Genomic DNA, 26,141 nt, shown 5'->3' with positions numbered 1-26,141 from the left:
AGGTGGAGAAATGTTTGAAAAGGTAGAAAAATGGGAAGGTAGCAGGAGCAGATGAGATACCCTATATAGGATGTATAAAAATGGAGTGGAAGTTATGATTGACAGGATGACTGAGGTATTTAACTAGGTGTGGGAGGAGGAGAGAGTACCAAGAATGTGGAATGAATGAATGAGTTGAAGAACTACCAACCGGTTGCATTAGTGAATACAGTAGGGGAAGAAAGTGTTCAGTGCAGTGTTGAGTGAGATTGTGTAAATGGACTGAGAATGCTGAAAGTTTCAGGTGAGGAACAAAATGGTTACTGTGGGGAAGGAAAGCTGAGGATGATATGTTTGTGGTGAATTAAATTAGAGAGAAAAAGAGGGATGAAGATAAATTGTACTTAGGTTTTCTGGATACAGAGAATACTTATGATAAGGTGAATAGAGAGTGAATGTAGAGTCTTAGAAAAGATTGGATTGAGTGCAAAGATAGTCAACATAGTGCACAACATGAATGTTGACACAAGAGCTAAATCAGACTAGGAGATATAGAAACAGACTGGGTGAAGTAGTGAGAGAGGAGTTAGGCAAGGATGTACATTGTCACCAACCCTTTTCAGCTTGTATACAGAGGAGTTAGCAGCCAGAATGAGAAGAATGAATGCAGGAGTAAGTGTGGGGAATGATAAAATGTGTGCTTTTTTATGCAGATGATGGTGTGGTTATGAGTAAATCGGCAAATAAGCTCCAAAGTTTGTTGGATGTTGTAGATGGATATGGAAAAGACTTTGGAGTTAGGTTTAGCAGTGAGAAAAGTAAGGTAATGATTGTGAATAGGTCGGAGGATGAAAGTAATGTGGTATGGAGAACCGGAGAGAATGAGTTAAAACAGGTGCAAGAATACAAGTACTTAGGGATGTGGATGAGTCCAAATGGATGTGAAAAGGCACAGAATGAAAAGATAAGCTTGGTGAACCAGTGGGTAGGTTGAATGGGAAGTGCAGCAAGGATGAGAACGAGTAAGTAGGATGTGGTGAGATAAGTGTAGAGTGTGGCTGTGCCAAGTATAATGTATGGTATGGATGTGATTGCATGGAATGGAAGTGAAATTGTAAGTTAAAAGTGGGCCAGCATAGCAGAATAGAGTAGCAAGGATGGCACTGAATGCACCGAGGTACACAACAGTAGAAGCTTTGAGAGATGATAAGGGATGGAGCACCTTACTTACTTACAAAGTGACACTTGGGTACAAGATTAGGCTTGAAAAAATGGATGATGCAAGAATAGCAAGAAAGGTGTATCTGTGGAATGAAAGTGAAAGCAAATGGAGGAAGAGGTGCATGAGAATGACAGACAGAAATGGTTTATAAGTGGTGCGGGGAATGAGGATGGCTGGGAGAAATCAAAATGAGTGTGAATGGGTCGTGTCAAAAACACCCCAAAACACCCTTAAACATTCAAAAAATACCAAAACACCCCAATCCCATCAAAACAGCCAACACACACTTTTTAAAACACCCAAAAACACCCCAAACACCTACCAAAGCACTCCAAACACATCACACACCCCAACACACACCCAAAACACTCCAAACACACACCCAAAACACCCCAAACACACACCCCAACACCCAAAATACCCCAAACCCATCAAAACATCCCTGATTCACTGACACACACCAAAAACACACACAAAAAAAACACTAAAACACATTTTCACCCACCAAAACACTCCCAAATGCTCCAAAACTTAGCAAACCTACCCTTAAAACACCCCCAAACACCCCAAAAAACAAAATTACACACACCAAAGACCATAAGACACCTCAAGTGTCCCAAAGCACCCCAAAGTATCCAAAAACACCCCAAAACACTCCAAAACACTAAAAAATAAGTTAAAAACACCCAGATAACACACAAACTACCCTTAAACACACCAAAAACACCCAAATAAACTAACAAACTACCCTTAAACACCCCAAAAACATCCCAAAACATCCAAACCAACACAAATTACCTTTAAACACCCCAAAATCACCCCACAACAACTCCCTTGACACCCCAACACACCCAATCTCACCTCATAGGACGTCATAACAGGACTGGCAGGACTCGGACAGGGCACCCTTCCACTTCCACAGCCCTTCTGATCAGCTCCCTCTTCTCCACTCTCTCACTCTCCATCCCGTGGTACAGCAGCGTGGGAATCTGTAGGGGCAAGGGAGAGAGAGAGAGAGAGAGAGAGAGAGAGAGAGAGAGAGAGAGAGAGAGAGAGAGAGAGAGAGAGAGAGAGAGAGAGAGAGAGACTGACTGACCTTTGCTCCTGTGAATTTTCCTTCTCTCTCTCTCTCTCTCTCTCTCTCTCTCTCTCTCTCTCTCTCTCTCTCTCTCTCTCTCTCTCTCTCTCTCTCTCCATTAGACTGGAGCAAAGTTTTTCCTCCTCCTCCCAGTTGGTTTCCTCCAGTTTGCTCTTCTCCTCTATCTTCAAGGTGAGAAAATTCTTCTCTCCATCTGCGGAGGGGTCAAGGAAAGGTGGTGGAGGAAGAAATGAGAATGGAGGAGAAAAATGGAGTAAATAGATAGATAGTTAGATAAATAAATAAATAAATAAATAAATAAATAAATTTATTTATAAACACAAAATAAATAAATAAATAAATAAATGAGAGAGAGAGAGAGAGAGAGAGAGAGAGAGAGAGAGAGAGAGAGAGAGAGAGAGAGAGAGTCTAGGATTTAAAACTTACAATTCTCTCTCTCTCTCTCTCTGAGAGATAGACAGAGAGATAGTCTCTCTCTCTCTCTGAGAGAGAGAGACAGAGAGATAGAGGTCATTATTTGGGTGTGTTAGGTTAGGTTAGGTTTGAGTGGGTTTGTATGCGAGGTCATGTGAGGTCAGGTCAACCCTTATACTTACCATCTGACAATTTGGTGAGCTGTACCTCTGCCTCCTCCCTCACTGGTAGTGGTGGTGGTGGTGGTGGCGGCACAGGGGAGGGCAGCCTGCTGTGGGATGAGCTGCTGTGTGACCTCTGCCGTCTGCAATGAAGGACAGGTCATTAGTTAACTGTGGTGTGATCCAAGCTGACATGACCAGACCTGACCTAACACAGGACAGATTACACTTATTACCTCTCCCTCCTTCCCTCCACAGCCTGCAGGTCTTGATATATATAGGTATACTGCAGCACCACCCAGGCCTATGGTAAGTGGAGAGCAAAGACAAACACAAAAAACTCAGACTGGTGCATCTGAATGCCGTGTGCTGTGCTGTTAAACAATAAATAAATAATCATGTTAGAATAATATACAGATTAACTCAACATAGGCCTAAAAAAATTACCCCACAAAAATACCGTTTCTCAAATAAACATGGCGCTTAAAAGTATCCCTTATGATCTTGCAGGGAAGGTCAGGTTAGTGTCCCTTAACGAGGGGCAGGGGGAGAGGTCCACAGGGGCGCGTCCAAGGCTAGGTCAGAAAATTTTCGTGGGTGATTTTGGAGTAAACGAGAAAAAAAAAAAAAACTCTTAAAGTAGATTCATCTCGTAACTATACACACACACACACACACACACACACACACACTACAGGCAACACAAGAGAGGCGTCACTGGCTGCACAGGGAAGCAATTTACGTGAGGTCTAAAATATCTGGCTATAGAAGGCTGGCGTTCCGTGTGGCGCGCGCACGACCAACACACAGCAACACCATTTCTCAAGAGTAAGTATGTATTGTATCTTATTCAGCACCATCTCAGCCACTCACCTTCTCGTATTTGGTGATGCCTGCGTGTGCCTGGGTGTCTGTATGTGTGGTGGCAGTCGTCACAGCCAGCACCTTGCCCTACACGAGCATGCTAGGTGATTACAAGCACACTGCATGTTCACATTTTTAGCGCAAATATCTGGCCTGTCTCACTTCCCAGGGACGGTTTTTTTTTTTTTTTTTTTACTAATTACACTACTTTTTATATATATTTATCGGTATTTTCTAGGTTATAATAATTAAGAAATGTTATATTATTCATTATCCATCGGGTTTATCTTACATTAGTGTATTAAGGTACTAAATCCTATAAAATTCTATATACATCTTTATTTCTTTGCTTTTTTCCAATGTAAACCTTTTATTTCTAATATTTTCCGATGTAAAATAAGATGATATATTTAAAAGACTTCGTACTAGTCATTATTTATCAAAGGTACCCTCAAATAGTGCAGTTATAAAGAGACCGTCCCTTTCTCAACACTGTACCAAGATCGCCATTACGCACAACACTGTACCAAGGTCGCCTTTACGCAATGTTGACAGCTTAGGAGTTATATATAACAAAATGACGCAAGAAATTTAAAATCCACTTCCTCTTCCTTCTCCTCCTCCTCGTCTTCCTTACCCTCATCCTCCTTTCTTTCCCCTCCTCCTCTGGTAAAAAAAGGGTAAGAGGAGGAAGAGGTAGTAAACGAATATAATGAGAAAGAGGAATAAGCAAATTAGAAGAATAAAGCAAGAAATAGAGGATAATAATGATTTAAAACTTAGTATCTATCATTTTCTTATCTCTCTCTCTCTCTCTCTCTCTCTCTCTCTCTCTCTCTCTCTCTCTCTCTCTCTCTAGGAGCAAGCAAGAGGGAGCCTGGTACCTCTGAGGGGTGCGTGCGCGCGTGTCGGGGAGGACTTAACCCCAGGAATATGATAAAATAAATGCAGTCACCCCGCACAGGCAGGCACGGGGCGACGGGCATCCCACCATCCGTCACACACACACACACACACACACACACACTGAAAAGGCTTTACCGAAAGTGACGTGGATTTTCAAAGGTGTTTTTACGGTTCTGGTGAAAGATTAACAAGATTTCTACACTGTGAACAGGGAAAACACTCTTGAGAACACGGCTAGTCATCTATGTGACCTTGGAAAGTAGAGAGAGAGAGAGAGAGAGAGAGAGAGAGAGAGAGAGAGAGAGAGAGAGATGGACGGATAAGGCCCCTGTACAGAGTTAGCAGCTGGGTGTGGGCGTGACAAAAGCTGGAGATGACTCAGAATAAGGTGATCTAACACACACACACACACACACACACCGAACACTGACGGATAGAGACTGGAATGTCGAACGCCAACTGAGCAGAGAGTATGTTTGTGCGACGGTGTTCATGTTCAAACCGAAAAACATGTGTTGTTAGAGTGCACAATGACTGCTGATCTACGTAATAGTTATCAAATGCTCAGATTTGGCGATATAAATGACATAATGGAAGAGAATATCTATATACAGGAAGTGTGTAGCTATATTTTTGAAGTACTGAGTATATACGTATAATATGTAAGAATCACCTCTACATCAAATGCATGTTTGTCACTTTTCATGGACAAAAGTACTTGTACAATTATTTGTTCTTTGTTTATTTTGTAAAAGGATTCTTTTGTCAATAAACAACTAACTAACTAGGGGCGTCCCGGGTCCAGGTGATGACGTCACACTCAAAAATACGAAGTGGATTTTAAATTTCTTGCGTCATTTTGTTATATATAACTCCTAAGCTGTTAACATTGCGTAATGGCGATCTTGGTACAGTGTTGAGGAAGGGACGGTCGCGTCCCTTCCTCAACACTGTACCTGCAACAATTGCGAAATTAACTGCGAAATTAAACCCCTCGCAAAAATGGAGCTATGCCGGAATGCTTAATATATTCTGATTTGTCAAGTAGTTTAACTCTTATTGGGAATATAAAACCATTCCCAGCCTTACTAATAATAAAGATATTTTAAAAGAACAGAATAAAAAAAATTGAACATAAACTCGATAAAGAGACATTGTAAAGTCAACAAATCTGATTTATTAGGAATATAAAACACTTTAAAAAATGAAAACTATTTTTACAAATAATCAAAAGTTCGTTACAAGTTGAAATAAAGAAATGAAAAATTAATAAATGTCAACTTTTCACTTTTCACACGCCTATAAATCACTGTAAAACTCCACATATCCTACTCATCAGGATCATAACACACTTTAATAACCATAAACGATTTTTTGAGCCAATAAAATCTTGCCTGGAGGCTGAAATAATTGTTTTTCTAGGGCGACCTTAAAAGAAAAAAATAATAACAGAAAAAAGCAACACTTAGCTACGCTAAAACCACCTGATGATCAACACATTTCTCTCAACACACTTATGGAAAACACTCAAAACATCACTAAATATTTTCACAAACCACCTGATGATCAACACATTTCTCTCAACACACTTATGGAAAACACTCAAAACATCACTAAATATTTTCACAAACCACCTGATGATCAACACATTTCTCTCAACACACTTATGGAAAACACTCAAAACATCACTAAATATTTTCACAAACCACCTGATGATCAACACATTCCTCTCAACACACTTATGGAAAACACTCAAAACATCACTAAATATTTTCACAAACTATAACAACACACTTAAAAAGCCGCAATATACAAGTTTTCGAGATAAAAAAAAAAAAAAAATATTGGAATCGAGCCAAACCATCATGACGGCTGTGGACGGGGCCTCAGCTGAAAACAAAGATGGCCGCCTCCTCAGTCATTATTTAAAGTAATTTTGAAGGCTATATATCTACTTTCTGGCTTGATTGATAGTGTATGTATGTGTGTGTGTGTGTGTGTGTGTGTGTGTGTGTGTGTGTGTGTGTGTGTACTACTCAAACATAGATTACCTTATCCCACTGGTCTTCCCCCTTCCGTCCCTTACCTGCTCCTCCTAGCCTTCTCCCCAACTCTTTTTCCTCTTTCCTGCTTGTGCATTAATAATAATAATAATAATAATAATAATAATAATAATAATAATAATAATAATAATAAACGGCTTATTATTAAGGCAGTTAACAAACTGAAAATGTACATAGGTGGTGGGGAAATACTTAACAATCCTAAAGGTAAGTCTAATCTAGAAGGGATTGCATTGTGTGTATGTATGTGTAATTAGGTAAGGTTTTTGCCACGAATGGCTACGTGTGGGGGTGCTGTGGTGGGTCATGGCAGCGTTGTTGTTCTTGTTCTTGTTCTTGTTGCTGTTGTTGGTGGTGTGTGTGTGTGTGTGTTTAAGGACAGTAACCTAAGGCAAAGCAGCACGATCCCTAAGGACATTACCGGACACAAGGTACGTCAGGTAATACACACACACTGTACTTACAAGGCTTGCCACACTGCAGCCGCTGTGCAGACTGCGGTAATAAGCCGTGTCAACACAAACTGTGCCGCTCAGTTGTCTTGCAAATGTAATATTAATACAAATCCAGTAATGGTGATGGGAGAGGAGTAATAGTTATCATGAAACGGTCTCTCTCTCTCTCTCTCTCTCTCTCTCTCTCTCTCTCTCTCTCTCTCTCTCTCTCTCTCTGTCACCATATTCAAGCCCCATTACTCCCGTGCCACATTAAATACGTACCCATCCACACCCATTTCCTTGTGACACTTATCTTTCAGCCTATTACACTCTTCGTCCATTTCCACGTGTATCTGAGTGTATGTCCAAACCTCGCCTTTCTCAAATAGGTTTCATACGAACGTAAGAAAATCGAGTGTTTGTGCAGGAAGCCATTAAGCCTACACGTGGCGCGCAATCCCTGTAGGTAAACGTGGCTGTCCATTTCATCCTATCATTTTTATTCATAAATTCGTCTTGTCTTCTTTTAACACTCCTATTGACTCAGCGCTAACAAGATGTTTATAATTTTACCAAGAATTCAACTTCTACCTGTCATGTGTTACCTAGGAAAAAATCTCTCTCTCTCTCCTCTCTCTCTCTCTCTCTCTCTCTCTCTCTCTCTCTCTCTCTCTCTCTCTCTCTAATTAGCGCCACCTGGTCGTGTAACATCTGCCGCCACACCTTTCCTTCACGTGTCACTAATAACTTCTCTTAGGAACATTTACGTGCAAAATACATAAGAGACCCCCTCGACACACGAAGCTCAACAGAACATGAGTGCGGAGCCATAGCATTACTACAGCAGGGGGGTGGGAATATAATGGGGGGTAGGATTTTTATGTGATTGGTGGGGAAGGAGGGGTAGAAGGGGGGATCTGAAACTTGATGCAGTCTCTCTCTCTCTCTCTCTCTCTCTCTCTCTCTCTCTCTCTCTCTCTCTCAAACTGTAAATGTGATCTATTATTATTCTGTTTAAAAATTACTAGTTTTCTGTAGAAAAATGTAAACAAGTAAAAATAAAGAAAACGGGAGATAAGAGAAAAAGAGAAAATTGAAAAGTTTTAAGAGCAACTTGTTCAGAGAGAGAGAGGAGAGAGAGAGAGAGAGAGAGAGAGAGAGAGAGAGAGAGAGAGAGAGAGAGAGAGAGAGAGAGAGAGAGCAGTAAATTCAAACACCCTTAAATTTTTAATCCAGTCCATCCCTGAGACACCATTTGCTTTGGTTATCGTCATTTAGCGCAGCGCCGTTCGACTCTGCGCCGCTATATGTCCTGCCCAGGGTGATGGATAATAGATTGTGGGTGAAAAGGGGGATGGACTTAATAGATACTGTACAGGGGAGAGGCGGGAAAGCCAGGACAAGCCAAGGGGTGATAGATAAGGGAAGAGGTGGTCCATGGAAGTTATACTGGGAGTGACTGTGTGTTGCTGGGGTGGAGCGGTGTGTGTGTGTGTTTTATGGTGATATAGAGGTCTCTCTCTCTCTCTCTCTCTCTCTCTCTCTCTCTCTCTCTCTCTCTCTCTCTCTCTCATTTCCTTCCGTCCTGTTTCCTCCATCCCCTTCGATCTCCCTTTTCATACCCTCCCTCCCTCCCCTTCCTCAATATTTCCCTTTACAAACACTTCGCTTTTTTTTTCCCTTCTTCCTCCCTTCGTTTCCTTTCCATTTCCTCTTCCCATCCGTATTTCCACTTAAACCTAAACTCCCCTTCTTTTTTTCCCTCTTTTTATTCCCTGTTTTTCCTTTTTTATTTTTTTTCTGTTATTTCCCTTCCTTCCGCTTTTGTCTTTCTATTTCCCTTCCCGATTTGCATTCCATTCTATATCTTATCCTGTTTTTTTCCTTTCCTTCTCTCTTTCGTCTGTCAATTTAAAATTTCTACGTTTCATTTTATTTTTTTCTTTTTCTCTCTTTCGTTAAGGAAAGAGTACAAAGGGAACAGTAAAAATGAGTAGACAGGGTTAAGAAAAGATTAGAACAAAGTAGGAAGGGTTAAGAATTAGAAAGGGAGCAGAAGAGCAGAGGATAGTAAAAAAAAATAGAAAGTGAAAAGAGTAGAAAAGAATAGAAGAAAGTAAAAAGAGTAGAAAAGAATAGAAGAAAGTAAATAAGGAGCAGAAAGAAAGTCTGGAACATGGAAAAAAAATGGTTACGATATAGACGATACATAAAAGAAAAAAAAAATTCAGTACTGCAGGAACAAAACAAACAAGAAAACAATAGAAAGAAAACTTGGGAAAGGAAGAAAATGAATGTTACGAAATACGAACGATGGAAAAAAAGGTCGAAAGTTGAAATATAGGAATTAAAAAATTTAATCCATGTTTGTTTCCATTCTCGTTAAAGAAAAAATAAATAAATAAAATAAAGAATCGTATCCGGATTACAACACGTACTGAACGGGATCGTAAATTAGGGTTGTGTAATGGGACTGGAGGAGGAGGAGGAGGAGATGAAGGAGGAGGAAAGAAAAACCGAACACGTATGAAGAGCGAATATGGAGGGAGAAAGAGAGAGAGAGAGAGAGAGAGAGAGAGAGAGAGAGAGAGAGAGACCAAAACAATTTCAAACACCTAATAATTTTCCCTGCTTTATTTCCACCTAACATTTTCCCTCCCCTGCTAAAAAAAAAAAAAAGTACCCTAATTTCATCCCCCCAAAAAACAACCCTAATATTTCCCTCCTAAGTTTCCCTCTCCCCATTCCTCTGACCATTACCTCTTTCCCCCGGCAATTGACTTATTTCCTTCCCTGCCAAGGAGAATTAAATACGGTTTCCAGAAATACGAGATAAATGGTAGGGAAAAAAAGAAAAAAAGGGAAAAATAAAGGAAAATTACCCTTAAGCCGAACTAATGCGAGATTCAAGTCTGTCCTTCAGAAACCCATACTGAAGGAGGAGGAGGAGGAGGAGGAGGAGGAGGAGGGATGATGATGATGATAAATGAGAAAATAAAAATAAGGGCTTTGCGTAATTAAGCCAGAGAGAGAGAGAGAGAGAGAGAGAGAGAGAGAGAGAGAGAGAGAGAGAGAGAGAGAGAGAGAGAGAGAGCTTTGCGTAATTAAGCCAGAGAGAGAGAGAGAGAGAGAGAGAGAGAGAGAGAGAGAGAGAGAGAGAGAGAGAGAGAAAGCTTTAAATTTACGTACACTAGTCTCTCTCTCTCTCTCTCTCTCTGTAATAATGAAGGAAAGACAGTTGGAGCAATGGCTGTAGTAGTAGTAGTAGTAGTAGTAGTGGTGGTGGTGGTAGCAGTAGTGGCAGCAGCAGCAGCAGTAGTAGTAGTAGTAGTAGTAGTAGTGGTAGCAGTAGTAGTAGTAGTAGTAGTAGTAGTAATAGTAGTAGTAGTAGTAATGGTGGTGATGGTGGTGGCGGCAGAGTTTACCTAGCAAACGGTGGTCGGGTGGCTGGCTGTTGGTGGTGGTGGTGGTGGCGGCAGAGTTTACCTAACAAACGGTGGTCGGGTGGCTGGCTGTTGGTGGTGGTGGTGGTGGTGGTGGTGGCGGCAGAGTTTACCTAACAAACGGTGGTCGGGTGGCTGGCTGTTGGTGGTGGTGGTGGTGGTGGTGGCGGCAGAGTTTACCTAACAAACGGTGGTCGGGTGGCTGGCTGTTGGTGGTGGTGGTGGTGGCGGCAGAGTTTACCAAGCAAACGGTGGTCGGGTGGCTGGCTGTTGGTGGTGGTGGTGGTGGCGGCAGAGTTTACCAAGCAAACGGTGGTCGGGTGGCTGGCTGTTGGTGGTGGTGGTGGTGGCGGCAGAGTTTACCAAGCAAACGGTGGTCGGGTGGCTGGCTGTTGGTGGTGGTGGTGGTGGCGGCAGAGTTTACCAAGCAAACGGTGGTCGGGTGGCTGGCTGTTGGTGGTGGTGGTGGTGGCGGCAGAGTTTACCAAGCAAACGGTGGTCGGGTGGCTGGCTGTTGGTGGTGGTGGTGGTGGCGGAAGGCAAATTTTAATTACCCAGTGATTAAGGGAGGCACAAGCTTCCAGAAGGCGGCAGGCTGACTACACTCCGACTGACACACACACACACACACACACTCACACACACACACACTGAGCTGAAAGGATAATACAAATAAGAGATAGGATGACACACACACAAGGTTCACAAGAGATGGAAGGACTAAACAAACAAGAAGGGATACGAATGTGCGAAAAACAGTGTGTGTGTGTGTGTGTGTGTGCCCAAGCAGTATAGTATTGAAGGGAAAAAAGAAACAGTATTGTGATATATATATATATATATATATATATATATATATATATATATATATATATATATATATATATATATATATATATATATATATATATATATATATATATATATATATATATATATATATTTTTTTTTTTTTTTTTTTTTTTTTCCGCTGCGTCTGTCTCTCCCGTCCCTATTTTTTCCTTCTACTCATGGGTTTTATTTGTTTTCCTTTCTCTCTCTCTCTCTCTCTCTCTCTCTCTCTCTCTCTCTCTCTCTCTCTTCCCCCCGACACAAATTGCGTCGTGCAGTGAGGTCAACCATCATCCCTTTGTCTGCACAGCCCAGCCCCTGCCGTGACCTCAGCCAGCATCCCCACCAACCACGCCAATACCAGTACACAAGAAACGAAAATAAAAAGAAACGAAGAAAGGAAGAAAGGGAGGGAGGAGGGAAGGGAAAAAATATGTTCAGAGTAGAGAGATACTTAACGAACAGTACTCACTCTGCCACACTCCACACGCTGCCAACACTACAGTAATAAAAAAATCCATAGGAACACAATCTGCGCCGCTGTATTGTCCTGTACACGTAAAACTGAAGTAAAATAAACCCAGCTATAGTATTTACACTCACAGTCCACCGCGGTGGTCAAGTATGAACTGAGGAGTGAGCCGTGATGAGGTCTCCCTGCCAGCCTGCCTCCTATCCCACCACCACCACCACCACCACCGTGACGTGCCGTGATACCATTGGTCAATAGGACAAGGAGGAGGAGCAGGAGGAGGAGGAGGAGGAGGAGAAATATATGTTGATTCATGGGACAAAATCTCTCTCTCTCTCTCTCTCTCTCTCTCTCTCTCTCTCATAAAAAGATAGTATTGATAATAGTAATGGCGGTGGTTGGAGTAGTAGTAATAGTAATAGTAGTAGTAGTAGTAGAAGTAGTAGTAGGAGGAGGAGGAGGAGGCAGGCCACGTGATCGCCTCAGTGATTAACCTTCTCAGCCAAGTCAGGTCAGGTCAAGTGAGGTCACAAGTAGTAGTAGTAGTAGAAGTAGTAGTAGTAGTAGTAGTAGTAGTAGTAGTAGTAGTAGTAGTAACATCAATAATAACAATGATAATAACAGTAGTAGTAATAGTAGCAGTGATATTGAGAGAGAGAGAGAGAGAGAGAGAGAGAGAGAGAGAGAGAGAGAGAGAGAGAGAGAGAGAGAGAGAGAGAGAGACAAGCAAGGACGAAACAAAAAATTCAAACAAGTAAATGACAAACACTCAGAGATAAAAGGAGGAAGGGATGGGAAAGAGAGAGAGAGAGAGAGAGAGAGAGAGAGAGAGAGAGAGAGAGAGAGAGAGAGAGAGAGAGAGAGAGAGAGAGAGAGAGAGAGAGAGAGAGAGAGGGAGAGAAGGGGATATCAGGGGGGAAAAGTTAGAGGAAGGAGAAGAGGGGAGGAGGGGGAGGGAGAGGGAGACGTGAAGGACTGGGTGGAGGAATTAAGGTGGAAGAAGTGTAAAAAAAATGAGAGAGAGAGAGAGAGAGAGAGAGAGAGAGAGAGAGAGAGAGAGAGAGAGAGAGAGAGAGAGAGAGAGAAGGGGATATCAGGGGGGAAAAGTTAGAGGAAGGAGAAGAGGGGAGGAGGGGGAGGGAGAGGGAGACGTGAAGGACTGGGTGGAGGAATTAAGGTGGAAGAAGTGTAAAAAAAATGAGAGAGAGAGAGAGAGAGAGAGAGAGAGAGAGAGAGAGAGAGAGAGAGAGAGAGAGAAAGGGGGAGGGGCATTGCTTGCTACTCTTGTCACACTCTATTCCCTTATCTTCTCGAAGCTTCTAACACACACACACACACACACACACACACACACACACACACAGAACCAGCTGAATACTCTTGGATTGGTTCCCGTGAGTAGTTTTGCACACATGGAACGCTGGGAATAATGTGCTAACAATTATTCTTGAATGTAAAGAGATTTGCTAGGCTCGTATTCACTGAAACTCGTGGATCCATAGAGACTGTGTGAGTTGTGTGTATTGTTATTGTGGGGTGTCAGTTTTACATCCACTGCAAAAGAGGATGGCGGCGTTTTGATATTAGAAGCTACTTTAATTTACCCCTTTATCCCCTAATGACACTTACATGTCACCACAGGCAATTTACCTAGCCAGAAATTAAACATGAATGCACTGAACAATAAATAACTAAACATTAATGAACAAAGTATAATCTGAATTTGTGCCAGAAAAGAATAAATAAGTGAATAACACAAAACATTTAATCATCATTGCAGTAAGTGTGTGTCTGGAAGGTACGTCTGATCTGAACCTGCACAAGACCATTCTATTCAGCTTGGAAGAAGCCATAGCAGTGAAAGGGTTAAGTGTGGATTACATGTTATATTTGATGTGACGTTCAAGGTAGAGGTGCGAGGCGTGGGGCAGGGTGAGGGAAGGGAGGGAGGAGCGTGGGGTGAGGCAGGGTGAGAGGGAAGGAAGGGGGAAGTGCGAGGCGTGGGGTAGGATGAGGAGGGAGGTGGAGCAAGGCGTGGGGCAGGGTGAGGTGGGAGGGGAAGGTGCGAGGCGTGGAGCAGGTTGGGGGTCCGTTAATGATTCCCCTTGATGAGTAGTCCGCCTCATCAGGCCGTCGTGTGTGGCGAGGCGGTGCGTGAGAGCCGAGCACAGACATTTAACGAGCTGTTGCTTGTGCGTGGCTTATATTCAGTAGCAGCGTCAGTTGTGTGGATAAGACGAGGGACGTTGAGGGAGTGTTGCTCGCTGCTTTGCTGCGTTCCATCTCACAGAAGAAAATGCCGTTCGTGATCCTTTCCAAAATTATTACGGACATTCCTTTTAGTAATCCTGAATAAGTAACTGACATGTAATACTGAATAGGTAACTGATATACGAGTATATTAATGTTAAAAATGATATATATGTAGCATTTACTATTTCTTAACAGATAACATTTTTTTTGTACTGGTAGTTTTAAAGGGAGTTACCGAATAACACCACTCCCTGACATTTGCCCTGTAGAATGTGTTGCCTCTCTCGTGATGTAATAAATCGCACTGCATCATATCAACACCATAACAATACAAGAGCATGAAGAAAGTTACAAGAAGTCGTCAGTTCCACACGAGGCAGTGCCTGAATAAAACATGTATGCCTGAAATGTGGTGTGCCAGAATAATACCCACCAGTTCAGGCTTCATGTCCCACACCACTCAACATTCCACACTCACACTGACGATGGCCACTGTCTAATAAATAAAAGTAAATAGATAAGAATTAACTGTCTTTAGGAAGCAGTTTACTAAATACTTCAAGATTTATCTCCATCCAGCCACCGTTCTTATTTGTAAATATATCGAATATTCTTTTAAGACTCGTGTTGACTCGGCAGTAACAGCTAGTCGTCTGCCACTCTGCCACTTTGTCCGTTACTTCTTTGGTCGAGACAATCGCCAGTAATGTTATTGTGATATGCTGACGGTTAAATCATTAAGAAGGGAGGAAGGGGCAATGTTCACAAGAGAAGAATGTCCAAAGAGGGTATAAATCAAGGAGAATGTCCGGAGGGAAAATGCCCAGAGTGGGAAATATGCAAAGAGGGGAAGTGGGAGATAAATTAAGGAGAAAATATCTTAAGGGGAAAAATGTGTAAAAAGTTGATAAATTAAGAGGCAAATATGAAGAGTGAGAATATCCAAAAGGGACAATTGACTAGGGAGGAAATGTCTGGAGGGGGGAGGGGATATACAATAGGGAAGATAACATGAGAAGAAATATACGTATGGAGGGGGAAGATATCTGGAAGGCAGTATACATTGAGGAGGATATATAACTGTAAAGGGAAGCAAGCTGTCTCAAGACCCAGCATAAATTAAGGAGGAACAGCCTGACGGAGAGAGAGAGAGAGAGAGAGAGAGAGAGAGAGAGAGAGAGAGAGAGAGAGAGAGAGAGAGAGAGAGAGAGAGAGAGAGAGTACAAAAGCCCAGAGCTAAGACTATCGAACACTCGCCTCTCGCTCATTGCAAACGGGTGAGTTCATTGTAAATCTGGTAGTGTGTTGTGTGGAGCGGCATTTAGCTGGCGTATTCTTCCTTTCGTAACTTTACTGCTTGGTCTGTCTGTCTTTGTGTGAATAAAAGAAGAGAAAACAACAAATCCTGGCACGTACTCTGTAAATCGTCCACCCTTCCTTCCACCACTCCACCTATTCCACCAGCATCACTCGTCCACCAGGCATTTTTATTGTATGCTCAGCGAAAACAGAATTATACTCATTATGGCATTTTATTACTTGAGTTCAGAGTGAAAGGTTGCATGTACCCAATGAATCGTGAAGGAACGTAATGGCGTGCTGTTTGTGGGGCTGTGTTGGGAGGAGAGAAAGATGGCGAGTGAGTGAGTGAGTGGGTGAGTGAGTGAGTAGGTGGTTCTTATCAGTGTCGTATTGAATCATTGCTGGGTGTATTAAGATGAAGTTAGGTTAGATTAGGTTAGGTCAACTTTCCATTTCTGTAGTAGTATAGCTTTTGGTTCGGTTTGCTTAGGCTGTGTTAGGTTAGATCAGGTTAACTCAGGTCAAGTCAGGTCATGCCTCCATTTCTTCAATAGCATACTTTGTAATTAGGTTAGGTTAGATAGGTTTGGTCATGTCATATCTCCATATCTTCAGTATTAGAGCTTATGAAGGTGTAGTTCTGTCTTTGATACTACTACTACTACTACTACTACTACTACAGTACCGATATAATCTTTTGACTCATTAATGGATAGGTCAAAACGCTAGAGGAAGAGTGACGGTTCAGTGAGCAGTGTTTACTCATCTTATGTTATGAGTGCCTGGTGGGCGACCTCTCCAGTCCATTGTATTCTTTCCGATGTGATGAGAAACTCCCTTTGTAATTATGGACAAAGGAATTTTTGGCGATTGATTTAGCTTCTAGTTGAGGAGTGTAAGGTATTACTGCTGCTGCTGCTGCTGCTGCTTGCTGCTGCTGCTGCTGCTGCTATTGCTGCTACTGCTGCTGCTGCTGCTGCTGCGGCTGGGGCTGCGGCTACGGCTGCTGCTGCTGCTGCTGCCGCTGCTGCTGCTGCTGCTGCTGCTGCTGCTGCTGCTGCTGCTGCTGCTGTTGTATTTCCATTACAATAATACAAAAGAACAAAAACATGAAGTAAACTTCTCTACCAGTGAAAAGCAGGCGAGGGTTGCTTCTCGGAAGGTGATTGGCTGTTGAGTCCTTGGAGTGGTAGCTTGGAGTTGGTTGACGTGGCGCTGGAGGTTGGCCAAGTGTATGCTAAGGCCAGGGTCCACCAACCATCTCTCTGTAAGATTAGTCACCATGGTGAGCCTTCAGGAGCACATGGTCTATAATAAGCGCATCAAGAAAACTCAGAGTGAATTTGCCGCAATGAGCCACTTCGAGTCCTTGTCGCAGCAAAGCAGCGAGATGGAAGTTGGCAGCGACTCAGACGAGCAGCCTGAAAAGGCGTGTTGCTTCTCGTGGGTCCGTTGTTGCTTCCAAAAGCTTTGCCGACGACTGAGGAAGCGGAAACGAAGCCAGCACCTCGCCGTCTCCCTGCCTCACGGGGAGACAGGTGCTGAGGAACAAGACGGCGCCTCACCTCCTCCACTCACTGACTGCTGTGAGATGGAAGAGGAACAAAAATGTAGTGAGACTGTAGACAACGTACACGTTCACTCACCAATAACAGGACTCAGTCGAGCCAGATTTGAGACCCCTTGGTCAAGATCAAAACACAAGCACGAGCACGCCACCATTCACCGGCTTCACCTCTCCAGTTATCGTAGGCGTGGTGTGGAAAAAGAACTTTGCGTGCACTGGTGAACACAATGAGTCTATAAATAAGGAACTGGAGAAGAACAAGCCACTCAATAACATCATGAAAACGAAACATAATGAACGGAATGAGGCTGTTGAGGAGGAACACGAGAAGAATAACAACCTGAATCACTTGAACGATGAACTAAAAGCAGAATGCACCACAGTCTCTCAGAATGAAGGTAAAGGAACAGGCAAGATTCCAGGAAACCACTCCACGGAAGGGAAATACATAGCATGCGAAGAACAAACTCAGAACAACGCAAAAAGAACTCGGCGCCATCGCAGGAAGAAAAACAAGAAAAAGTCTCAAAATAACGAGGGAAAGGAAACGAATATGATGGAGGAGGAAGAGGCAAAGACGGCCCTCCTCGTGCGGATGCTGGAACAGGAGCGTGGCGAGGAACACATTTGCGTGGAAGAGAAAGTGACGATGATGGAAGAAGAAGAAGAGATGGAAACAGGGAATGAACAGATGCTGGAAGAGAGGGACGAAGAAAAGCATGATGTTATCGAGGAAGTGAAAGTGTGTGACGGTCATTCATCAGTTAAGGAACAGACGGAAGACAAGTCCGCGACACACGAAGAACAAACTCACAAAGCAAAAAGAACTCGTCGCCGTCGTAGGAAGAAAAACAAAAAGATTCAAAATAATGTTAATCACTGCAATAACCAAAGTACTTGCACGATTAAAGAGTCCTCCCGTGCAGAGGTGCCTCCACTCCCTGAAGAGGTACCAAACATCGTCAGTGTGACATTGCTAACTATCACTGGAAAAGGACCAGTCACTGGCGTGGAACGAGAGGGCGCAGAACACCACAGGGACGAAGAAGAGAGCGTGACGTTAGTGAAGGACGAGGAGGCAGTGCCAGTAGTGCCAGAACTGATGCTGGAACAACAGGAAGAGGAGGCGTGGGTGGCGGAAGAGCATGAAGTGCTATCCACAGAGCCAAAGCAGGCAGGAAATCAGATGATTCTGACGGGTGACCACAGCGATGAGGAAGATGAAAGTAATATAATGGAAGAGAAACAGGCCAGGACGATCCTCCTAGATTGCACGCTGGAACAGAAAGGTGAGCAGGAACAACACACTGGCGAGGAAGAGGAAGTGACGATCATGGAAAAAGAGGAGGGCATGGAGAGAGAGAATGAACAGAAGCAGGGGCAGAAAGACGAGGAAAACCAAGATAATGACGAGGAAGGGAAAGTGACGACAGTGGAAGTGTGTGACGCGGCGTGTACAATTCAGGAACAGTCGCGGGAAAACGGAAGTCTGGAGGCTCAACACAATTTGCAGGAAGAAACTGTAGAAGCAAAGAACAACAACAACAACAACGACTCTTGTTTCCCTGCTGGCGACACTCTCGAGGGGGAACCTGCTGCTGAGCAGCAACATGAAGCAGCGATTACTGAGGTGGAAGAACACATCAAGGAAGACGTGAACAGGTCCCCAGTCGCCGTCATAGATCACCACCTGACACGCCAGCCACACCACCACACTGCACCAATCACACAGCCTGCATCATGGCAGTATCCGGCGCCTTCTTACAACGGCTCCCTGCAGGCTCTTCGCCAAGAAGTCCTGGACTTCCATCGCTGGGCGGGAGGAACGGAGGCGGAGTCCCGGCGCAGGATGCGCCCGGTGGAAGACGTGAGGGGCGTGGTTGGTGCGCTGTGGCCCGCGGCCCAAGTGCAGGTCACGGGCAGCCTGGCTAACGGCCTGTACTTGCCGGACAGCGACGTCGACCTCACGCTGGTGGGACAGTGGCCACCCTCGCCGCCGCCTCTGTTGGTCCTGAGAGACGCCATCCTGCGGCAGGACGTGGCACTGCCTGCCTCACTCAAGGTTCTCGAGAAGGCCACTGTTCCTCTGGTTAAATTTGTTCATCAGCAGACCGGAGTGGAGGTGGACGTGTCTCTCGGCAGCGAGGCTGCTGTGCGCGCCGCGGTGCTGGTGGCAGACTTCAAAAAGCAGTTTAACACACTGACGCCTGTAGTTCTGTTCGTGAGATATTATCTGAAACAATTAAACCTTGGCCAAGTTTTCACAGGAGGCGTCTCCTCCTACGCCGTCACGCTCATGGCCACTAGCCTCCTCCAACTGCAGGTCCCGCCTGAGGAACGAGAAGAGCCTGCTCTGGTGCTTTTAAGATTCTTCTATTTTTATGGACACCAGTTTTCGTACGCCACGACGGGCATCAGCGTGCTGGGGGGCGGCCGCTACCTGCGGAAAGAGGACGTGCCCACCGTCATGCCCGGCGGCCACCGCCGGGCAGATCTGTGTATCCAGGACCCATTGACACCCGGCAATGATCTGGGCCGATCGTCCTTCCGTGTCTGGGAGGCGCGAAGGGCCTTCCAGCACGCGTACCTGGTGCTGGCGCCCGCCGCACACGCCCCAGGCCGGTACACCTCGCCGTGCTCCTTGCTGGGCCAGTTGCTGCTGGGGTACGGCGCTCCCTCGCGATGCCTCCCAGAAGGCCTCATTCATTACAGTCGTCAGTGTGCTTATCAGCAACAAGGCCCTCGGCTGCCTCAGCAGGGAGCGTCACCACAAGTATGAACAGAGTTCTCAACTCGCTGCTCAGGTGGAGCATCACCCGGTGTCTCGGCTAACCCTTCAACAAAACAAGCAATACCCAAGCCACACAGGATCAAAAAGCAATCACCACAGTCATCAGCAGGGATACGGGGGAAGTGTATCGCCACAGTCCTCAACAGCAGCGTCAACACACGGTTCACCAGGGTTATTATTACCAGGGCTATTATTACCACAGTTCTGTCGAGTATTAGGAGTGGTGTAACCAGAGCCATGAGGAGACACGTCACCATCACGGTCACCAGGATTACTGGAAGCAGTATTACCAGAGCCATGCGGAGGGCATCCAGCATCGAGGTCAGCAAGGCTATAGGGCGTGGTCTTATGTCAAACAAAATCAGAGAAGCAAGCAAGGAGGATTGCGTGGCAGGCACGGCCAGGCATCAGCGATGGGCTAGGCAGAGGCACGAACAGGCACGCGTTGGGAGGGGCGTGAGCAGAGGCCTCGGCAGAGACATCGATACCAGGCTTGGAGCAGCCAGGACGCGACACAGCATTATGGGACCAGTTGAGATGCAGGTGAAGAAGCCTTAAGTTGTCGAGCACCACGAGATTCTGCCATAGGACAAGGAAGAGGAGGTTGTGATGGAGCTTCAAGACAATGAAGAACCACAAACAAATCACACGGAGATTCTACTGCTTAGGAAGAAGCTCAGACAAAAATGATAAGCGTGACAAGCGGTAGGAGTATCACTACCTTCAAACAAAAATGTAAAATGCATAAAAAAAAAAAAAAAAACTTATATAAAACAAACAAACAGATAAGAAGTCAAAGAATAACTTTATGATAATGAGGATCATGACACCCAGGCTAAGGAGAAGAGGCAGAACACGGAGGAGCATGACACGCAGGCTAAGAAGAGGCAGAACACGGAGGAGCATGACACGCAGGCTCTGTGAATTACCAGCAGCCACAGACTATGTTCATTCCACCATGACCTCAACAGAAGCTCAACAGAAAACAGTTCCGCCTCGACATGTTCCCTCACTGAGCGGGCCGCCCTCATGCGTCCTATCTGACTTCATTTTTATGTAATGTATCATGGAGATCAGCACAGAGATGAAATAAATGAATAAAAAGCCTGCTCACATGTAGCTCACAAAGAGAAAATAGGAGAAGTGAACTGCGTACAGAAATAGTCTGGGGTTAAGGACATTAGGCAAATTGTTCCGGATTAAGACTGTTAAATGAAGAAAATAGTCTGGATTAAGGATAGAGGATTAAGAAAATAGTCTGAATTAAGGATAGTGGATTAAGAAAATAGTCTTAACTATGGATACTGGATTAGAAAAATAATCAGAAATGAAGGCTAGTGGATTAAGAAAATAGTCTCCATTAAGGATACTGAATTAAGAAAATAGCCGGTATTAAGGATAATAGATTAAGAAAATACTCTGGATTAAGAATAGTGGACTGAAAATACTTGGGATCAACGACAGAGGATTAAAAACAGTCTTGGTTAAGGATAATGGATTAAGAAAGTAGTCTCGATTAATCCTTCAACTGCGGACAAAAAAAAAAAAAAACACATCATAATGCAAGGCGAAAATCTAAATGTAGAAGTATATAATGACTGAGGAGACTGTGATGTGAAATACTACGGCACATCAAAGTGGTACACAAAATATTGGACCAGCACGACCAACTCAAAAAGCGCGCTAAAATTTCACTTGCCGGGCAGAATGAATGGACTCTGGACAGGACAAAGACCTCGCTCGCTCTGCCTCAGGCTGTTGCTCTCTTCTCTCCTCTCCCCTCTCCTCCTCTTCTCTCTTTTCCTCTCCTTTCTCCTCTTCTCCTCTCCTCTCCTTTCCTCTCCTCTCTCCTCTCTCCTCCTCTCCTCTCTTCTCTTTTCTCTCTTCTCCTCTTGTCTCTCCTCTCCTCTCCTCTCCTCTCCTCTCCTCTCTCCTTTCTCCTCTCCCCTCTTCTCCTCTCCTCTCCTCCTCTCCTCTCCTCTTCTCTCCTCTCTCCCTTCTCCTCTCCTCTCTTCTCCTCTCTTCTCCTCCTCTCTTCTCCTCTCCTCTTCTCTCCTCTCTCCTTTCTCCTCTCCTCTCCTCTCCTCCTCTCTTCTCCTCTCCTCCTCTCCTCTACTCTCCTCTCCTCTCCTTTCTCCTCTCTTCTCCTCTCCTTTCTCCTCTCTTCTCTCTCTCCTCTCCTCTCCTCTCCCCTCTCCCCCTCCTTACATCTCTCCTCTTTTCTCTCCTCTCTTCTTTTCTCTCCTCTCCTCTCCTCTTTTCTCTCCTCTTTTCTTTTCTCTCCTCTTCTCTCCTCTTTTCTTCTCTTCTCTTCTCTTCTCTTCTCTCTCATCTCCTCTCTCTCCTCTCATTTTCTCTCCTTTCCTCTTTTCTCTCCTTTCCTCTTTTCTCTCTTCTCTTTTCTTCCCTTTTCTTTTTTCCTCTAATTTCCTTTCCTCTTATCTTCTCTCCTCTTATCTCTCCTCTCCTCTCTCCTCTCCTCTCCTCATTTTTCTTCTCTCCTCATTTCTCTTCTCTCCTCTTCTCTCCTCTCCTCTCCTCCTCTCCTCTCCTTTCCTCTTCTCTTATTTTTGTCCTCTTCTCTTCCTCTTCCTTGCCTTCCTATTAAATGACAACAGTTACTGCTTTCTCTTTTGCTTTCTTCTGGCGTGTTTCATTCAGACACACACAGAGAGAGAGAGAGAGAGAGAGAGAGAGAGAGAGAGAGAGAGAGAGAGAGAGAGAGAGAGAGAGAGGAGAGAGAGAGAGAGAGAGAGCGTGAGAGAGACAGAGAGAGAGAGAGAGGAGAGAGAGAGAGAGAGAGAGAGAGAGAGAGAGAGAGAGAGAGAGAGAGAGAGAGAGGTTTCTGATGGGCGGAGCCATCGTTCTCCAGCAAGTCAAATCTTGGCGTGCTTTTTGGAGTTTGTTAAGTGTTAATGTTACAGCACACTTTCCTGTGGTGCAACATTTCACATCACCGTCTTGTCATTCATTACACTGTGTACTTTTGCATTTAGATTTTCGCCTTGTAATATGATGTCTATTTCTGTCCGCAATTGAAGGATTAAGGGTAGTGGATTAAGAAAGTAGTCTGGATTAAGGATATTAGATAAAGGAAGTGTCTGTATTAAGGATACTGAACTAAATAAATAGTCTGCATTAAGGATAGTACATTACGAAAAGTCTGCATTAAGGAGAGTGCATTAAATAAATGTTCTGGATGAAGGATGTCAGATGAAGGAAATATTGGGGATTAAGGATGCTGGACTAAATAAATAGTGTGCATTAAAGATACTGCATGAAATAATTGTGTGGATTAAGGATAGCAGACTAAGAAAATAGCCTGAATTAAGGAGAGAAGATTGAGAAAGTGTTGATTAAGGACAGTGGATTAAGGACATTCCTTGGATGAAGGTCATTAACTTAAAGCAAAAACAAATAACATCTCTTACACGCAATGTATGTTTTTAATGCCATCAGTTAGTAAGTGATTGAAACAGTTATATTACTGTGCTCACATATGGAGCAGTGCACCTAATAGATGTAGTTTGCCACCTGTCTAGCCATTGTGGTTAATCCTTGCTAATCATTATCTTCTTATAAATAATAACACCCAAATGTGATTATAATCATAATCTAATCCAAATCATACAAAAAAAAATAATCATAATAAAAAAAACAGCAAAACTAAAGTCATCACAATTTAATCACAATCAAAAACTATTCCAGACCATAATGAAAATAAAATTATATATATATATATATATATATATATATATATATATATATATATATATATATATATATATATATATATATATATATAATATATATATATATATATATATATATATATATATATATATATATATATATATATATATATTTTTTTTTTTCAATCATGCCCAAGTCTGATAAAGAAGCGCTGCGGGTGTTTACTGCCAAGAAAATAAATAAAGAAAAAAATAACAAAAGACTGAGATAAAATTGAGACAAAAAAATATTAGATAAATAAAAAAAGCTAGAAAAATATAAACCACAGAGAAGCTGAGACAAAAATCACAGCGTGAACAAATCATGGCAATATCATCACCATCATCATCATCATTATCCACACAACGCACATTATCACAAACGCCATGTCTTAGAAACCAGTTTACAAGTTTACCGGAAAAGTTTACAAGAACAAAGCTCCAGGAATGTGGAATCCGAAGCTTCACTTCGCCTAGCCACACACGAGACAGACATCCATCTCACGCCTCCGCCTCGCAACTGTATATTGAGGGACACTTGCACCTCTCATTCCCTCTTTGTGCTGCCCAGTAAAACCAAGCTGCCCGGTGATTTATCCTTTCACTGCTGTGGACATCCTTTGTTGACATTCAGACAAGTTGAGAGAAGATCGACGAGAAGACAGTGAGTGAGATGGAGGGAAGGATTTGCGGTAGAACTACAAAGACGGGAGTCACATACGAAGATGCAAGGGACAGAAACAACTGGAGGAGTACATGGGAAGGGAAAGAGGTGGAGTTAGAGGGAGGGAGGGAAGGTGAAGATGGAGGAAGGGAAGGAAGTAAAGGTGGAGGGAGGGAAGGAGGTGGAGGTGGAGGGAGGAAAGGTGGAACAAATTTTGTTTGATTTGATTTTCCTTCAGGACAATTTCATCTTAGTATGTCTTATGGTGTTTGGCGGTGCTTGTGTTTTCTTTACATATTCGGCAGAGGCAGGCCCGTGGTAGTGAGGCGCTCAGACTAGGACAGTGCACGTGCTACCACCGCAATTACCTTAAAGCTTCCTAGTTCCCAGATCCCTCCTCCTATTCCTTCTAATCCTCCTAATCGTAATTCCTTTTCCTCTTATTTCTTCTAATTCTCCTAATCGTACTACTACTATTACTACTACTACTACTACTACTACTACTACTACTACTACTACTACTACTACTACTACTACTGCTGCTGCTGCTGCTTCCCGTCTCCCATATCAAAGTTCCTTACCCTCCCCCCAGCCAGCGATGACACGCGGAAAAGGGGACAGCCATATTTATTGCACACACGTCGCTACTCAGGAAGTCAGCCATTTGTACCGATATTTTATTGGCAACTTACTCGCGGCTCGGGGGTCTTGAATGCGCCCACTGTGGCGTCACACTAGTAAGGGCCGTTTTCTGAAACACCGCACCTCCACTACTTTACAAAGGCTCTACTTGAAGGTTTCAAGGGCGCTTTTACGATTCCTATGATTGATTAACAAGATTTTTGCTTTATTAATAGGAGAAACAGTCTTGCAAACCCGGTTAGTCATCTCTGTGGGCTTGAAAAATAATCTTTTTAAAGTTACACGGGTTTTAAAAGGGTGGATTTATGTCTCTAGTGACAGATGAACAAGATTTATATATTATATATTACCGAAAGGAGAAGCAGTCTTGAGAACGCGGGTAATAACTTCTGTGGCTTTCCAAATAGTTGTGGCGAGAGACCAAATGTTTTCTGAGTCCACTACTTTGAAAAGGCTCTAATTGAAGCCACACATAATTTAAAGGGTGCTTTTTTTAAGGTTCTAATGACAGATGAACAAGATTTCTACTTTATGAAAAAGGTGAACAGTCTTGAGAACCCGGGCTAATCATCTTTGTGGCCTTTGAAAATAGCAATGGTGAGAGAGCAAAGCGTTTGAGAATACGAGTTTAATTTCATAAGGGGGTCACAGTCCTCGAATACCGACAGGCTAAAGGTGCGCCTCGCCGTCAGGGTGATGGCGTACATTCAGTATGCTGTTTGACACGAGCCACTGGAGGGAGCAGTGCTGGAAAGCTACATTCAGTTCACGGTAAGCCGAGGAGTCACACGCGATGCCCCAGAGACGAGAAATACTAGTCTGTGGTGGTGGTGGTGGTGTAGAGAAGTAATAGTAGTAGTAGTAGTAGTAGTAGTAGTAGTAGTAGCATTAGAAGTAGTAGTTTTGATACATGGTAATAACAGTAGTACAAATAGTGGTAGCCACAACAGTTGCCATCACAAACCCATCAGCTTTATTGTTCCAAAATTACTCATATAAATCGTGTCTTTATCAATACACACAGATCAAGTAAACAGGACAGATACATAAAGGGGAGAGAAGTCTTGCATTGTTTCTCTGTTGTGTCTCTTCATTATCGTCTTTGGCTGCAACCTTCCCTGCCACGCTAAGGAATCAGCTGCCGTCACCTGCACTCTGCCGCGAAGCTTTGCCTGATTATTCCTTAAAGGGGACGATCGACCTGTGCGACCGTCAGTATGCGAATTGTGCCTCGACCACCACCGCCACTGCCACCGCTGCCGCCGCCGCCGCCTCTTTGCAATGCGGCGTACGGGAACAT

At 43.7% G+C, this 26,141-nt stretch overlaps 1 protein-coding gene across 7 annotated transcripts in view; it reads right to left on the bottom strand.

Moving 5' to 3' along the window:
* Positions 1-12,154, bottom strand: part of LOC135112247 (band 4.1-like protein 4) — a 33,367-nt gene extending 21,213 nt beyond the window's left edge. For 2 of the 7 annotated variants that reach the window (XR_010274205.1, XR_010274207.1), the window contains exons 1-3: positions 3,749-3,914; positions 2,897-3,018; positions 2,063-2,493 (exon numbers count right to left, since the gene is read on the bottom strand). Coding sequence is in view for 3 of the 7 variants with exons in the window: in XM_064026505.1 (XP_063882575.1) it covers positions 2,063-2,077 (15 nt within the window). In the remaining 4 variants the exon portion in view is untranslated. Of the gene's footprint in view, positions 1-2,062; positions 2,494-2,896; positions 3,019-3,748; positions 3,917-11,891 lie in introns of those variants that run through there. The other 5 variants (XM_064026503.1, XM_064026504.1, XR_010274206.1 and 2 more) reach the window with 4 other exon arrangements.
* Positions 12,155-26,141: the final 13,987 nt, after the last annotated feature.

Source organism: Scylla paramamosain, chromosome 23 (assembly GCF_035594125.1).
Source record: "Scylla paramamosain isolate STU-SP2022 chromosome 23, ASM3559412v1, whole genome shotgun sequence".
Lineage (NCBI taxonomy): Eukaryota > Metazoa > Arthropoda > Malacostraca > Decapoda > Portunidae > Scylla > Scylla paramamosain.
The sequence above is the reverse complement of the archived record's forward strand: the minus strand, read 5'-3'. Positions and strand labels throughout refer to the sequence as shown.